Source organism: Hippocampus zosterae, chromosome 3 (genome assembly GCF_025434085.1).
Source record: "Hippocampus zosterae strain Florida chromosome 3, ASM2543408v3, whole genome shotgun sequence".
NCBI classification, from domain to species: domain Eukaryota; kingdom Metazoa; phylum Chordata; class Actinopteri; order Syngnathiformes; family Syngnathidae; genus Hippocampus; species Hippocampus zosterae.
The window spans coordinates 29,581,570-29,597,190 of NC_067453.1; the positions used below are offsets into that span (position 1 = coordinate 29,581,570).

At 49.9% G+C, this 15,621-nt stretch overlaps 2 protein-coding genes and 1 long non-coding RNA gene across 4 annotated transcripts in view; 1 reads left to right on the top strand and 2 right to left on the bottom strand.

Annotated features, from left to right (window-relative positions):
* Positions 1-15,621, top strand: part of LOC127597831 (uncharacterized) — a 92,812-nt gene that overhangs the window by 15,310 nt on the left and 61,881 nt on the right. The gene's annotated exons all lie outside the window — the stretch shown is intronic.
* ckmt1 (creatine kinase, mitochondrial 1) lies at positions 132-5,944 on the bottom strand. The gene is made up of 9 exons (XM_052061140.1): positions 5,652-5,944; positions 4,114-4,312; positions 3,839-3,934; positions 3,256-3,477; positions 3,049-3,134; positions 2,067-2,190; positions 1,837-1,971; positions 1,627-1,752; positions 132-1,542 (listed from the first exon to the last, which is right to left on the bottom strand). The coding sequence occupies exons 1-9, from the start codon at positions 5,795-5,797 to the stop codon at positions 1,429-1,431; spliced, it is 1,248 nt and encodes a 415-aa protein (XP_051917100.1). The 5' UTR covers positions 5,798-5,944; the 3' UTR covers positions 132-1,428.
* ticrr (TopBP1-interacting, checkpoint, and replication regulator) overlaps positions 7,163-15,621 on the bottom strand; it is a 63,162-nt gene continuing 54,703 nt past the window's right edge. For both annotated transcript variants that reach the window (XM_052061111.1, XM_052061112.1), the window contains exons 4-23: positions 15,344-15,581; positions 14,972-15,204; positions 14,393-14,630; positions 13,752-13,893; positions 13,537-13,661; positions 13,253-13,459; positions 13,020-13,165; positions 12,836-12,936; positions 12,625-12,718; positions 12,421-12,503; positions 11,851-12,081; positions 11,616-11,703; positions 11,448-11,520; positions 11,210-11,341; positions 11,044-11,134; positions 10,908-10,966; positions 10,562-10,839; positions 8,632-10,471; positions 8,301-8,426; positions 7,163-7,665 (exon numbers count right to left, since the gene is read on the bottom strand). In XM_052061111.1, coding sequence (XP_051917071.1) covers positions 7,565-7,665; positions 8,301-8,426; positions 8,632-10,471; positions 10,562-10,839; positions 10,908-10,966; positions 11,044-11,134; positions 11,210-11,341; positions 11,448-11,520; positions 11,616-11,703; positions 11,851-12,081; positions 12,421-12,503; positions 12,625-12,718; positions 12,836-12,936; positions 13,020-13,165; positions 13,253-13,459; positions 13,537-13,661; positions 13,752-13,893; positions 14,393-14,630; positions 14,972-15,204; positions 15,344-15,581 — 4,626 coding nt within the window. In that variant the 3' untranslated portion in view covers positions 7,163-7,564. The remainder of the gene's footprint in view (positions 7,666-8,300; positions 8,427-8,631; positions 10,472-10,561; positions 10,840-10,907; positions 10,967-11,043; positions 11,135-11,209; positions 11,342-11,447; positions 11,521-11,615; positions 11,704-11,850; positions 12,082-12,420; positions 12,504-12,624; positions 12,719-12,835; positions 12,937-13,019; positions 13,166-13,252; positions 13,460-13,536; positions 13,662-13,751; positions 13,894-14,392; positions 14,631-14,971; positions 15,205-15,343; positions 15,582-15,621) is intronic.

The window sequence follows — 15,621 nt, forward strand, 5'->3', positions numbered from 1 at the left end:
AAAAAGGCATTACAAATGACCGGCCTTGTAAACGAGGCTCCAGATTGCCGACTGCTTCATGAACCTTCCCTTGGCGTTTCCTTCAGTCATTCGCTTCTCAAAGTGAAGGAAGACAAAAGGCAGCAGACGTCTTTTCTGCTAAATGGACGATGTGTTTAATAAAAGACACGCGTGTGACAATCAGCGATGAGCAGCTTTGGACATTCAAATCCACTTGAGTGATGAGTAGCATGAGCACCAATGTCATGAGCTGAGGTCAGCGCGGGGTGGGGCATGCCGTGGGCAACGGTGGCAGAACCAAAACAAATCCGCGCCGGATTCAGCGATCCAAGAGTGTTTGCAGTTGCCATCTTTCACTTTTTCGCAAGCTGCCGGTGGACTTTTTGGCTTCCACTTATTACATTAAAATGAATACCACTGAAGCCCAGTGCGGTGTTTTCTGTGGCTCTAGAGCAGGGGTGTCCAAACTTTTTGCCAAGGGGGCCAGATTTTATGCGGTAAAATGTCGGGGGGCCGACCTTGGCTGACATTATTTACATTGAACAACAATATTGTTCAACAAATTTTAGTAAGCCAGTCTGTTTCACATTTCCATTTTTATTTGAATTTCAACAATCTTAAGAATTTCTTTTGGTTCATTTGAAACAGGAATTTGAAATATGACATATCAGTCAATATAAACACGGAGTGATGTCTTGTTAACTCGTGAGTGACGCCCTCTAGTGTCTAAATGCTATTACTCATTTAGTGAATGCTATTAGTCATTTAGCCACTAGAGGGAAGCAGTACTCTATGAAACATCACTCGCCAGTCTACGAGACCTCAGTCAATGCAACACGTGTTCCATTGCGCCCAACCTGCGGGCCAGACGGCACTGATTTTATGACGGGGGCCGAGGGCCGGATGAAATTCGACCGCGGGCCGGACTTTGGACATGTCTGCTCTAGAGTGTCGGGAGTAGGGTTGTAAAATTACAAGTTGGAACATTTCCACATTTCTACTGGTTGTTTATATTTGTCATCTGGAATCCAACCCATTCGATATTTGTAAAAATGAACCCATCCCTGTACTTGTGACTTGGAATAAGAGATCTGCACAGGTTTTGAGAAGAAGATAAAGACTCGGAGGAGGACCCCTTTTTTTTCTGTATTGTCACGTCGATTATAAGAGAGACAAAAGGCAACGCGTCTTCTAATGACAAAGAATAGAATTAGCGCATATTTCCAATCCTCCAACTTAACTGCCCCCCCCGGATATTTTCCACCCCTTTGACACCCTACTCAGGAGTATTAAATATGATGCTTATATTATAACAGAGGCGGTTGGGGTTATACTGGCTATGAATGAGAATGAAATGAAACACTGACATTTGTTATTTCTTGTCTATCTGGGGGTCAGGAGGGGGGGGGGGGGGGCGCAAGCGGGCTTCTACTTGAACTGCTTGATGGGCGAGGGCACCTTGATGTCCTGGCCTTTCTCCAGTCTCTTCTCGCACTCCACCAGGTAGTTGACGCCGTCCACCACCGTCTGCACCAACTGGACCTTATCAAGTGGGAACACGGGGCGTGCCCGTTCATCACCGCCCAAATAGTGACGTCACCGTCCATCATAAGTTGAGCGCTCTACCTCGGACTGTCCCAGACGGTCCAGGTTGGAGATGTCAAAGGTTCCCCCCACGGCGGCGGTGTCCACGCCACCCGTGCCTCTCTTCTGCAGACGCAGATTGTCCAGGATCTTACTGAAGCGAGGGTCCTGGAGGGTGGGGTGGGGGGTCCCCGGCAAAAAAAAAATGAGACAAGCCCCCACGGCAAGCGTCCTCTCAAGCGCAGCGCTTACCTTGCTCAGCAGGGGCAGTTTGACGTGGACCCCCGCCCGCAGTCCAGTGCCCAGGTTGGAGGGGCAGGTGAGGATGTAGCCCAACCTCTCGTTCCACATGAACTCCCAGCCTCGCTCCTGGATCAGATGCTCCACCTGCGCAGAGAAACCTTTTGAGGCGAGCCCGCGCGAAGAGAAACACACTCATTGTAATGGCTCTCATTGCAAGGCAAAGCCAGACCGAGTCGAACCTCCTTGAGGCCTCTGCAGAACCTGTCAAAGACTCGCTTCATGTTGCCCCCCTTCTCCATGGAGATAACCCTGGTGTGATCCTCCTCATTGACCCAAATCAAGAAAGTCTTGTCGTTGTTGTGCCTGAAAGGCGAATGAGTGCAGATGAATTACAGTGAAACTCCTCTACAATGAAATCACGTTTGCAGCAAGAGATCTTTCACAACAGGGGGCTTTTCACTGTAGCGAATTTGATCTCGGATGTAAACACACACACACACAAAACGTATGTGTGTGTGTACTCTTTATTTGTATTCCAATACTTAGTGCATAAATATGAGCATACACTTATTTGACACTTCAAATGGCAAGCGTAGAAAGAGAAAATCGGGAAAGAAATTTACGATCAGTGTTCACTTTCACTTCATCAATTTTGGATTGGATTGCCTTTATTGTCATTAAACTTCCGTGCAAGGAGATTTCACGCTCTGCACAAGAAACATGAAAACACTTTTTCATTCTGATTCCTTTTGTCCTGTCTTCAAGCACGAATGCTTTTCTTTTCTTAACTTCTTTGTCTGCAAAGGTCCGTTTCGTAGCCATTTTAGCAATGTAACGTTCGTGCTGCATCTGAAACGAACAATAACAAATACTTCCTGGACTACTGCGCATGTGGTTGCTGTTGCAGTTTCAGAACGAAGCACCAGAGGTCACTGTGGCATGCTGAGGTTGGATTAGACTTTTGAGTAAGGTTTGTTTTCGTTGTAGTGAATCTCGTTGCGAGGCAAGAGCAGAGAAAAAGATTTCGCATAACGGAACAGGTGAATTTTTTTGCTGTAGGGGGGGGGGGCAGAAAAGTGGGAATGGCTTTCATGCATGACATTTATTTCCACAGTAGGGGGCATTTTCGCCCATGTAGGTTTCATTGTAGAGGACTTTCACTGTAGTAAGGCCAAGGTAGCCACGGGCTAGCCACGAGGTAGACACCTAGTTTTAACTCACCAAATACCACGGGCGTCAGGCCAGTCGCGTGCCATTCCCGCACACGTCAGCAGCGGGGACACCGGCTTGTCAAACAGGAAGTGGTCCTGACGGAAACAAAGGCCCCAAGCATCCACACTTTGATTCGGTCATCCAATGAATTGATTTCAGCGCGCATCCAAAGACCGCCTCCAAGATGCAATGATGCGATTCGAGGTCGTTGCTCACATCGATGAGTTGCTGCTGCTCCTGATCCGTCATCTGGCTCAGGCTGTAGTACCTCCCGGCCAGATCGCCCTTGAGTCCGGCGAGGGCGTCCACCACCACGCGCTCCACCTCCCTGCGCTCGGCTCGCGTGCAGGCGGGCGGCAGGCTCAGCCCCCGGATACTGCGGCCCGTCCTCACCCGGGACGACAGCACGTAGCGCTCGTCAAAGTGGCCCGACTGGAGCTGAAAGTCGGGTGAAAATAGAAACGCGCTCGCAAAAAAATCTTCCGACAGGTGACAAACTATGAACCCAAAACACTTTCATGTCATTTTAAACTCGCCCCCCCCCCAAAAAAACACTTTTCACAGACAATTTCATTTTGTGCGGCAAAGACTCTCCGTAATCTCCGCTAACAACCCAGGCTAAACCTATCCGCACCTCAAAATGCAAATCTGGGTCTCCCGGACCACCTGAATCTACTCGCACCATTTGACGCCATTTACTTCTTTCCTATTGGACAGAGCTTGGGTGTTGTGCAGGCCTCAAAAGCGGGCATAGAAATAAGAATGCGATGTTGAGCTCATGTTGGAGGGCGAGCGGCACCTTGCTGGCGTCCAGGTCGGTGGGGTGCTTCATGGTTTGGGGATCGTAGCCATTGTGCCTCTCTTTTATGACGGGGTCCAGCAAGTCGGCAAACACCTGCAAACAATTTTAAGACCTCATTTTTTGTTTCACCGCAACAGGAATTCAGCGCAGCGACCTAAAAAAAAAATAATCGATTGAGGTACAGTATCAAAGTATCGTTTCTTTTCGCCCACGGCTTATGAGCTTATGTTTAGCAAAGAGCGGGGGCAAGCGTTCGGCTACATCGGGCAGACCTGGTAGGACTCCTCGTCTCCGGCCACCATGCCGACCGTCTTGATGAACGGGTGCCCGGGGTTGTCCACGCCCGTCTGGATGGCCTGGTCCAGCGTGTAGCCGCTGGGCGTGGCCTTATCGCACAGCTTGGCGTAGATGGCGGGCGTCAGGTGGCTGGCCATGCAGTTGTTGTGTTTGCGCAGGTCGGGATACTCCGCGCTGCGCAAACAAAAGACATTGTAACATGGAGACGTGCCTCGGGACGGGCGCACATTTATCAATACGGTGCCAGCCAAAGGTCAGGCCACGGTGATAACGCAGGGGAATTGATTTTATTTATATCGAGGGAGCGAGACTGCAATAAATAGAAAGATACAGTTCAGCTGTCATGAACTTCTTAGCTGAAAAGTTTGCATTTCATCGTTAAGAACCGTTTGTTTTGAAACATTGAGTGAGGTACAATTTTTATTTTGACCAGTCGTGATCAGTTCAATGACACGAGAATGAAATGACTCGGATGAATGACATAGTAAGATCATTATTTTTGTGCAATTTCTTTTTTTAAACGTTTTACTAGATTTATGCAAAGTGTCAATGTCTTAAAAAAATGTTGTTTTTGAACACTTAAGCCAATTTACAGCCTACTGCCGGAATGGCAAACTCATTTTTGTCAGGCTCCACATCGTCGCTATGGTTTTCCTTTGAGGGCTATTAGGACTGCGAACCCATATAAATGTATTTTATGACTCATATGATCACATATACAGTATACAACGAATTAATGGATAACTATTTTTTGCACTCAGAAGCCAGTAAAAAGAAATCTAATCTTTTTTTTTAGTTATTTTAAAGGGGAAAGTAGTGAAGCAAAATGCTTCTCAGTGTCATGAAAAGTGAAGAAAATTTGCAATTTTGGTACTTAGCAAGTGAGACTTAACATGAGTCAGCAGGCCGAATCTGGTCCCTAGTACAATTTTTAAGCCTTGAGTTTGAGTTCAAGAACTATGATTGGAGATAGATTGACGTACAGAAGCTTAATGAAAGATAATAAGCTAAAACATGAGCAAGAGTGGCAACATCACGAAACGTGGCGAAAATGAGGATTAAAAAGTCCAATTCATTTCTTCACCAGTAAAAAAAAAAAAAAGCAACAACAAACGAATTCAACACATAAGCAGCAGAAATGTCTTTTACTCTCAGTAGGCTTTCATCTCCGCATGCTAATGTTAGCACGCGACTAATTAGGATGTCTAAAAATAGCCTTTCCCAGTCATTTGAAGTCAATTAAGTATTTAGAGTTTGTTAAACGAAAATGTACATTTCATACACATTTTTTGTATTTAGTATTTAAAAACCTTATTAAAAATGGAAATGCTAGTTACAGTCGAAATAGGGCACGTCACACCCTGCCTTTTAGCGCCCTTTTCACGTATTCACACGAGTCGACTTCGAATTGGGAGGAAAATATTTTTTTAAAAACCCAAACAAACACTTACTAAGTTGTTTTTCTTTTTTTTGTATTTAATAAAGCGAAAGAAAGGCCCGTCAATGCAGCTACCTGGCAGGGTAGAGCCTGCGCCCGGGTGCTCCCGCGTTGACGTGCTGCCGGTGCAGTAGAAATCCGGCCGTCAGAGAGCCGCCGACCACCGACAGGATCCCCACGTTGCGTGTGGAGGACAGAACCCTCGAGAAGCTGCTGGCCATCTTTCGAATTGACGGAATCGATCAACTTCGAGTTGAGTCGTCAACACACCGACGGACTAGAAGGAGGACAAGAGACGAAAAGCAGGTGGATGTGAGCGCGCGATGGTGCTGATGGAGCCTGTGAAGGAACGGCGAAAAGTAGGAGAGGAGAAAAAAAAACTACGTCAAGCTAGTGGAGGCGCGAGAGCGTGACCGGATGTGTGCTTTCAAAACAAGATGCGGCTTCTCAAGAGACAGCTCTACAGCCTTTCCTTTCATCGCGTGGGCTACAAAATGGCTACGACGTGTATACTTGAATATCTGCGTCGATAAACAGCAATCGATTCGTGTCGCTTGTACGGAGGCTTACGGTGACGAATGGTGAAACGGTTTTATTGTGAAGAGTCCTGCTACCGGAAACTGTTTTTCTGATCATCGCGAACTTGATAACAGAAGTACGTGGTGCGAATTGTGAAGGGCATCGGCTGGGGCTGCACATGCTGCGGTAAAGCGTGACGCTTCGAATTCAACCCATCGGCTGGATATTCTTTTGCGTTAGCGCCCTCTATTAATAATAGTAATCCTTTTAAATATGCTTACCAGATTTGCAGTGTTGCAACGTCCTTACATGAATGACTTACATAATGATTCGTGGACAACTGGGTCCAATGTCATGTCTAATAGCATGATTGTCTTTGAAAAAAAAAAGATGAAGGGTCCAATGTGTCTCATTTCAACCTTTGTAGAATACCAAGGTGATCCTGGGTGATTGAGAATCTAAAAAGAAAAAAAAAATGTCATGCTTGGCTTTTTAACATTGGCACGATGACGGCGGTTTCAAAAAGATCTCGCCAATGATGTCATTATGCTTGTAACGATTGGTAAGAAACCATCAATTTGGAGTTCATGACAAGCATGTCAGCACAGTCATCAAATGCGTGGATTTATGCTGCCTCCGGTCACAAGGGTGCTAATAAGGCCGGGCCACTCCTTCCCATTGAGGACGTGAGCTCCTTATCAAGCCATCGGGGGCTCGGGATCAAGGTTCAACTTTGTACTTCTGCAGGGAGAGAACACGACTACGTGGGCGCGATTAGTTGCAAGCACTACATGAGACTAAAGCACAGAGCAAGTGTTAAAACAAAAAAGAAAAAATGGTGGAATGTACACAAACGATCCGAGGAATCCGTACCCAGACCAAAGTCCGTGATTAGGGCGAGGATTTTAAAATGCAGTATTGCGTAACTTGACTGAAACCGCTCTTCGTGGCGGTTGTGGGGAAACAAAGTGATGTATTTTTGTTACACCCGTCATTATACGCTATATACTGAATCACGAGATAACGAGATGCGCATTTGACAAGCCAAAAAACATTCTCAGCAAACATGTTATGAAAACTCGCATTTATTTACAAGACTGTAGAATATTTACATGACCAATAAAAGCTTCAATCATTCCCGTTGACTTAAAATCTGTTTTGTCATTTGCGAAAAAAACAAAACAAACAAAAAAAAAACAGTAGCATCCAATAAATAAACACAATGAGGTTGAGTAAAATCGTTCCAGATTTTTAACTTGTTCCAGCAAGGACACGTTTGAAAAAATGAACCCAATTGGTCCATGAACACATTTATACATAAATATATAAAAAGGATCCGAAGAAAACTAAACGGTTGGAGAAAAGGGCCATTTGTTCATATTTGTTCATAGCACGTTTGAAGTGTTGGCTTTAAAAAAAAAAAATCCTCAAATGAACAAGTGTGTGATGAGTTTGACCTGCGGGCCGCATCAGCGAAGGAGCCTCTTCCTGCTCCCCGAGCGCCGGGTGGGCTGGCTGAAGCCCGACACGCCCTCGTCCGCTTCCGTCCTCCTCTCGACTGCGAGTTTGTCTGCAACATCCGACACGGACAAGATTCAAGTCCAGTCGTCGAGTGGAGGAGAAACGCACAATGGCGACGAGCGCAACCTTTTTGTCGGCCATTTTAAAAATTGGCATGCGCAGGCCTCCACGGCGCATTTCACGAGAGGTGAGTCCAGCCCACTGGTTGTACCAGTGGTGTCTAAACTATGGCCTCGGGGCCACTTGTGGCCTCGTCATCCATTTTTAGCGGCCCGCGACATGACAAAAAAAAAACTACAGTTTGTTCTTTTTCTTTTTGGTTCGGAATGTGGAGATGTGCCGCTGATGGTGTAGTGGTGGCTACCCTCAAAATCCTCAACTAAACGCCCTAACAGGTTTAAGTGAGGGACAGTCAGCGCCCCCGCCCCGCCAAGACAAAAGCACAGTACAGGTGTGTTTTACAACAATACTTCACCATATCTCCGGTTAGATATGTACTCATGGAGGAAATAAGTGAAGCTCGGGGTTTACATTTTCACCAACTTCCTGCGAATTCTGTGGACTTGTGTCGCGCATTGTGATGCAGTGACAACCTTTCGCCATTAGCGTTCGAGCCTGCTTTTATTCTGGTAAGTCGAAAAAAATGCCGCTTGCCGCTTTGCGTACAAGGTAGCAAGCTCTTACCTTTCAAGCGAGGCGTTCTCCTGCTCGCGGAAGCCGGCTTTTCCTTGAAGAGCAAGGGAGACTGAGTGAGGGCCAAAATCCCACCGGCTGTTACCGGCTTCCTCACCACGGAGCCTGGAGGCGTGGCTACGGATGAAACAAAACGACAGTCGCTTAGCATTTCTCTTGGTTGATCTTTCCACGGACATGACGGATGCTATACGGTGAAGTCCGGGCATTTGGCAAAGGCTCGGGGACCGAGCTACCAAATCCACCCGGGAAAATGTTTGTATTTGCACATGGCTGCCAGAAGATGGCGTTGTTCATGAATATGCGAGGGTTCATCACTTACTGGACGGGACGTCTCCACCGACGGCGGTCCACATCATTTCTTCGCCATCTCGGTGAGGCTCAGGTGCCATCCAGTCGTCGTCGGGATGTCGAGGAGAGGCGTCCCCACAAGGCGAGCGCGCTCGTTTCCACGGCAAAATTCCGCCCGTGGCTTTACCGCAGAGGTCGTCGGGGTCGTCCGCGTCCGACAACCTGCTCACTCCCAGTTCCGCCTCGTCTGTCAGATCGCCCTTCCGGGAGGGCTCTTTAGCTCCGACGGCACCCGTGCGGGCTCTTTTCCTCCGGGGCCACCTGTTCAGGTTGTCCGGGGTCAATTTCCCCACACTCTGCGGGGAAGGCGACGGGGAGAAGACGTCCGCGACGGCCCTGGGGGACGTGGTCCCGGCGGGGTGGCGTGTGGGCGTGTAGGACTGGCAGATGTGGGTCTGGACCACTCCGCCTTTTGCGGGGGTGGCGTGGCTGCAGACGGACGGCGAGACGCGACCGGGATCTCGATGCTTGGGGAAAGGACTCGGAGCTCCCGAGCGAGGAGCGTTCTCGGCGAGAACCTCGTTGACATCGGTGGAGTCCGTACGTTTGAATTTGAGTTTGGGAAGCCCGGACGTTTGCATTTCCATTTCAACTTGATAGGAAGCGGATTTCGGCGAAGGCGTAGCTTTTTGTTGCCGATGCTGCCGGGGTGGGCCTCGGGGGGTTGAGAACCTTGGGAATTCACCGGCGTAGCCCAAACGTGCGGCCGCCTCGCGCTGCTGGCGGTCGGGCGTCTGTCGGAAGCCGTAGCCGCAACCGGGCGTCGCTTGGGCCTGAAGAACCGGGTCCTTGGTGGAGGCGGCCTCGGTCAAAACATCTTCGGTGGATTTCGAAGGCTTGCGGCAAAAGGAAATGTTCATCTTGAGGCCGCCGCTAAACTGCGTCTTGATCACCGACGCGTCCACAATGTCATGACCGTCGTCCGCGGCGGGGTCGAGTTGCGAAGACTCCGACGGCCGCGAATCCGACGGAGAACTCGTCTCGTTCGCAGACGATTCAACACTTTGGGCTTTCGTCCCTTCTGTTAATTGCACGCCGCTTTCCAGAATGAAAGCGGCTTCTTTATTCGGCACGCGAGTTACGCCGTCCGGAGACGCTTGCTTCCAGGGGGAACCGATTTTGGGACTTGAAGTTCGTCTGGACCGAGTGGCCATCGGTTGAACCGGGCTGGGCGTCCTGGCGTGAGGTCTCGTGGTGGCTTCCGGTGAGGCGGTGTGTACTTGAGGTGGTGAAAACTGGAAAGGCGCCGCCTCTGGTCTCCTTTCACTTGGTGTATCTGGCGACGTCACCTGACAGGGAAAGGTATGCGAGGTCTTGTCGGGGGTCTTGAAAGTCCCCGGCATGTCGCTGGGGCTTTTCGGCGGGCTGCAGAACCGCTTCGCAGTCTTCAACAATCTGGGTGAACGACGGGACGTCGTCGGCGCAGCGACGGCATCGTCCGCCGCGCTACGTTTCTTCCGCGGGGACGGAGACCAAGAGACCATCTTTTTGGGAGTGGCGGACGGTGAATGTAACGTGAAGGAAAAAGGCTCCGCTTCCGAAGACTTGACAGGAGTCCTGAGAATTCCCTTCAGTGGCCTCGTCTCCGGCACCAAAGTCTTTCTGGCGGGAGATCTGAAAGGACTGCCCCGAAGGTCCATAGCAAGTTGTCCGACGGGGCTCTCGGCGGCAGGGAGAACCCGGGGCCTGGAAGACGGCCCGGTTTTGGGGGTTGCCGGTGTTCTCGGGGTCGCTACTCCGCATCTTTTCGGTGTTCTCGGGGTCGCTACTCCGCATCTTTTGGGAGTTTTTTCCGGTGTCTTGCTGGGACTCTAGACATTGGCGTACAGCGTTAGAATTCAGAGTGGTACCTCGGACCGAAGGAGTTTTTGGGGAGGGACGAGCCAACGGCAGATATTTACCTCAAAGACACTGGAGTCCGCAGACAGCCGAGTGGCGCCGCTCCGCGTCGAGCCCGTCGAAGTGGAAGGACGGGCGGGAGACCGGGCGGCGCTAAAGAGAAGCCTCACGGGAGAGCGGACTTTTTCAACGTCCACATCGCCGGTCCCGCCTTCGCCGAGCGGAAGCCGGGAGGCGGAGAGCGCCCTCTCCAGGTTGCGCGACCGCCGTTGGGAACGCGAATAAAAAGTGCTGGAGTGTCTCCTGGCAAAGTCCTTTAACCTCGGGCTCCTTCGGACCTCTGGCAAAAACGGGAACAGTGTCGATTTCAACGCAATAGCTTCAAAATACAAACGCTTCGATTGGTACCTTCGGCGGGTTTGAGCGGCGACTCCTCCACAACACAATCCTCGTTTAGGACGGAGCTTCTACGGGGAAAGAAAATGAGAATGAATGTAACGGTTTGACTAGGCCACCAAGCGGTCAACTGTGGAATGACACGTACCGCCCCATTTTTTGTTGGTACAGGAGCCGATTTGACACCTGCTTGTGGTGGGGCGTCTCACATACTTTGGTTGTGATGAGTCTGTGCCTCTCTGAAGACGGAGCAACGATAATTCCCATTTGGTTATCGCACAAAAATCGGTGGCCTTTTGCTTACGATTTTTTACCATCGTGCTTGTGCGATCGCTTGCGCTTCGGGCCTTCCACCGCGGAGACGGACTGGCTGCGGGAAAGTTTGCTCTTCTTGGACGGAGACGCGGCCTCTGGACTGAACAGGTTTCTTCTTACTTTGGTAACCTCTGAGACAAATCGGAAACATATTTACAGATTTAGAATAGAAATTATGGCGAGGAATTCTAAGACGGGAAGACACTTGTCTGTCCAAATTGGGAGGCAAATTGGTACCGTGGCTTTGTTGCTTTTGGGGTTGCGGTACTGCGACTGGTTTCTCCGGAGCCGGACAAACTTTTGATCTGGACTGATAAAAAAACAGAATAAACATGAAAGTTTGATCACAACACAAATGAGCTCGCAGTGATCGATGACTACGGTAATCGTCTGAGTTGGTCTTACAGCCCGTGTCGTCTTTTTTGGCATCTCTATCTGGCGTAGACTCTGTGAGGATTCGGTCAGACTGCGATGACGAGTCAGCATCCCGCTCCTGAAAGTAAATAAACGCCACAGCGGTTCAATAAGATAACTGAAGTTGGAAGGAAAATATTCCTAGAATGCATTGAATGGGTCAAAGGCCCCCCCCCCCCAAAAAAAAAGACACTCCACGGGGGACCCCAGGCAACCTCCTTCTCACCTCCTCTTGTTAGCAGAGCGATGACGCAGATCGTGCAGGCGATCGCTACAGTTGGAAAGCGAGTCACGCGCAGAGGGGCGGGGCGAGGAGGGCGACGGAGAAACGCTGTCCCTGGCGAGCGACTCGTCGCTGAAGAAGTCCGCCGGTAGGACGGCCAGCAAGGCCTCGGGAGGCTGCGTGCCCAGACTGTGATAAATTTCGGCGAGGACCCTCGGGATGGCCGTCAAGAACCTGCGATAACAGACGTGCGTTTAAAAAAATAAAATAAAAATAAGATTGCATTCAAAGCACTTCAAGCTAAATGCTAAATGCTAAACAGAATAAAAGAGCACGCATCCGATTTGTTCTTAAACGAATATAGCAATGTACAGACATCAATGTGTATACGTTGTTCGATTCGTCACGATTATATGGACTACCGGCAAATATATATTCTTTATCCTCTGCGAAAATCAAATCAAATCGGTATAATGCAGCCCCCCGTGGCGCCAATGGGCATTTCGAGTCCGATCGAATTGTAGACGTTTTGTGGAGGAAAAGACGAAATCACGAGATTCTCGAAACACTTACGCTGGGAGGACTTCATCCTGAAGGAAGCTTGCGAGGCATGCCGGGTCTTTTGTTAGGGATATAATTCGGAGCATTTCAGCCACCTGAGGAGCAAACGGTATTGACGAGAAAAGAATATTGGCTTATTTTGCATATGGTAGCCATGACTTTATTGGGGGGGGGGGGGCATGCTTGAATCTTTGAAGTCACAGCTGCACCTCTTACCTCCTCTGCCATCTGTTCAGCATCCAGCCCGTCAACCTCCTCCGGGGAGAAAAGTTTGCATAACTCCAACCTGAGCAGCGCCTGGAGCTGACACCTAGTGGCGACAATATGCATTACAGCCATTTGAGGATGAACCTTTTTCTGGATTTTTCTCAATTTCACGACTTGGATTCACTCGCTTGAGTGGACAAATCCACACGCGCAAACTCACTCTCGCACTTTGCTCTCCACATCGGCATGGGAGCTGTAGGCCCGCCTGATGGATCCGCTGCTCCGCAAAAGGTGCTGCTGGCAAAACGGAACGGCGTCGACCTGCACGAGAGTAAACCAAAGAGACGCGTCGCTCGCGACCGTTGTCAAAAACGGTGTGCGAGAAATAAAAAAAGACGTCTCACCCGCGGTTGGGATTTTGCCAGCAGGAAACTTTTTACGGCAGCCGAGATCTGCTGAGCGGCATCCAGGACAGACGAGGCTCTCTCGGCGTTGCTTTTCTCATAGACGCACCGCACGTGGGACAGCAGCTCGGCTTGACTGGTAAAGACTGATGACGGAATCCAACGCGTGACATGAGTTGCACAGTCCAAATGTTTTGCACGATCCTAAAGAATGCCTTGATGGGGATACTTACGGATGACGTCGACTCCTTCGGCTTTGTTCTTGTCACTCGAGCGTCTCTTGGCCGCTCTCTCCGCCCCTTTTCCCGCCGGCGCGGCCGCCGGCTCTTCGTCGGCCCGCCACTTGTGGGCCTTTGCGTTGAGCCGCGCCACGTTGAGCATCTGCAACGAGCGGCTCATGCTCTTCATCTTTTGCTTCATCGGAGTGTGCTGTGAGCCTCCTGTGAAGAGAGACAAAAAAAAAAAAAAAAGAAGTAAATAGACAAGTCACATTTCGTGTAAGCCGAATGAATCTTACGTTTCTTGCCGTTTTTGCTCTCGGTAGCCTTTGATGCCTGATACAGATCTGCCAGATCACTGATCAGCTCCGTCTGGAAGAGAAGCTCCTCTTCCTCTCTTTGGTCGGGCGCCGCATGAAGCAACCTGACAAAGAGCGGAAGTCATGCGGCAAAAAGTTCAAGCCGCCGTAACGTTAGGCTGAGTCGTGAACTTGCGCTCTCTTGTTCTCCTTACCTGAAAGACTCCATCAGATGGGAAGTCACTCCCGAGTGATCTGAATGCGGAAACCAAGTCTCGCACAAACCGACTCTGGGCGAGCAACGACCGAGTTCCTGCCGGGCCCACTCGGGAACCACGTATGGAACATCTGGCTGCTCTTGAGGGAGAAAACAAATGGGCAAACGTGAAAATCATCGGCGCGTTTCGAATATGTAGCACGTGGCGCACTTCAGCTGCTCAAAAATCTTGTCAGCGAGAGAATAAAGCAGGCATGTCCAAAGTCCGGCCCGCGGTCGAATTTCATCCGGCCCTCGGCCCCCGTCATAAAATCAGTGCCGTCTGGCCCGCAGGTTGGGCGCAATGGAACACGTGTTGCATTGACTGAGGTCTCGTAGACTGGTGAGTGATGTTTCATAGAGTACTGCTTCCCTCTAGTGGCTAAATGAGTAATAGCATTCACTAAATGAGTAATAGCATTTAGACACTAGGGGGCATCACTGACGAGTTAACAAGCTTACTAAAATTTGTTGAACAATATTGTTGTTCAATGTAAAGAATGTCAGCCAAGGTCGGCCCCCCCGACATTTTACCACATAAAATATGGCCCCCTTGGCGAAAAGTTTGGACACCCCTGGAATAAAGTGTCCAATCCTTACCATCGGCGCCGTCACCGTCTCGCTCCATCATTTCATATACGATGCCCAGCACACTGTTGACAACTTCTGGAAGGTCAGCTGAGATTTCATCGGTGCCGCTGTTGGAAATGGTGTCGATGTTGCCGAGGTGATGGCGCCGAGTGTCGGCGGGTCGGGGGACGGTGAGCAGAGCGGTAAAGTTGGACCAGGGGGAGAGGACGGCCGAGGACGACTGGCCGCTGTGGCGCACCTCAGCAAACTTGGGGGGGGGGGGGGGGGGGGGTCAGAAATGATTGGCCGATGAGATAGAAAGTCAAACGTGGCCTTGTTTACTTGAGGTTTGGCAGTCAGTCACAAGAAGGAGTCATGCCATAAGGTGGACGGAAAAACTCTTTTCAACTTTGCATTTCTTTACCCGCGAGTCGTTTTGAGTAGATTCGAAATGTGGCAATCGGTACTAACGGAGTAAACGTTTAAATGCGCCGTAGCAATTGTTAAACAGTGTCAGGCAGGATCAGAGAGACGCTTTTCTTAGCGTGAACACACAATTTCGTCTCTATTTTTTTCGATCTGCGTAAAGCAAGCAATTTGAAAACTCACCATGTGCAGCGAACGAGTCGACAACTCCACGAGTGCGCGCTGGAAGGAAGCGGCACCTTCCTCGCTGGTGTTGGAGCACCGGAGCAGCCATGACTCTGCGGAGGCGCGCGACAGTGACGAAGCATCCCAGCCCTGCAGCACACCCTTCAGACACACCTCCACGCCCTCGGCGAGAGGTGCCTGTCTGCGGGACAGCGGTTCGAGATTGACAGCACAGCTGTGGGCAACGTCGCCTGAAAAAGGGGGCGCAGAAACACGTGGAAAAATTACGGAATGTTGTTTGGACTTGTTGTTGGCCAAAGTTGGCATTCTAATCCCCACGGAATTAAACAATGACAATATTCCTTAATTAGAGTCACAAATCTCATTTACCTGTGTCCAGTTTCAGAGTGCCCTCCGTGGCAGGAAAAGCAAGGCGGTACTCCCTTTCGGAAGACAGCAAATATCCAAGACTGGACCGGAAAAGGAAAGTGTCATTCCCGACGTTGGAGTGTGAATTCTCAGTCCAGCGGCGGTTCAGGAGTGCAACGGCGGGGAGCACTTTGCCACGTACTTGTGCCAAGGCCTGGGCTAACTTGTCAACGCCCAAGTGGTCCCCACATTGCACCTCCTGTAAAGAAGAAATGACAATGACATTGTTGACTGGATCA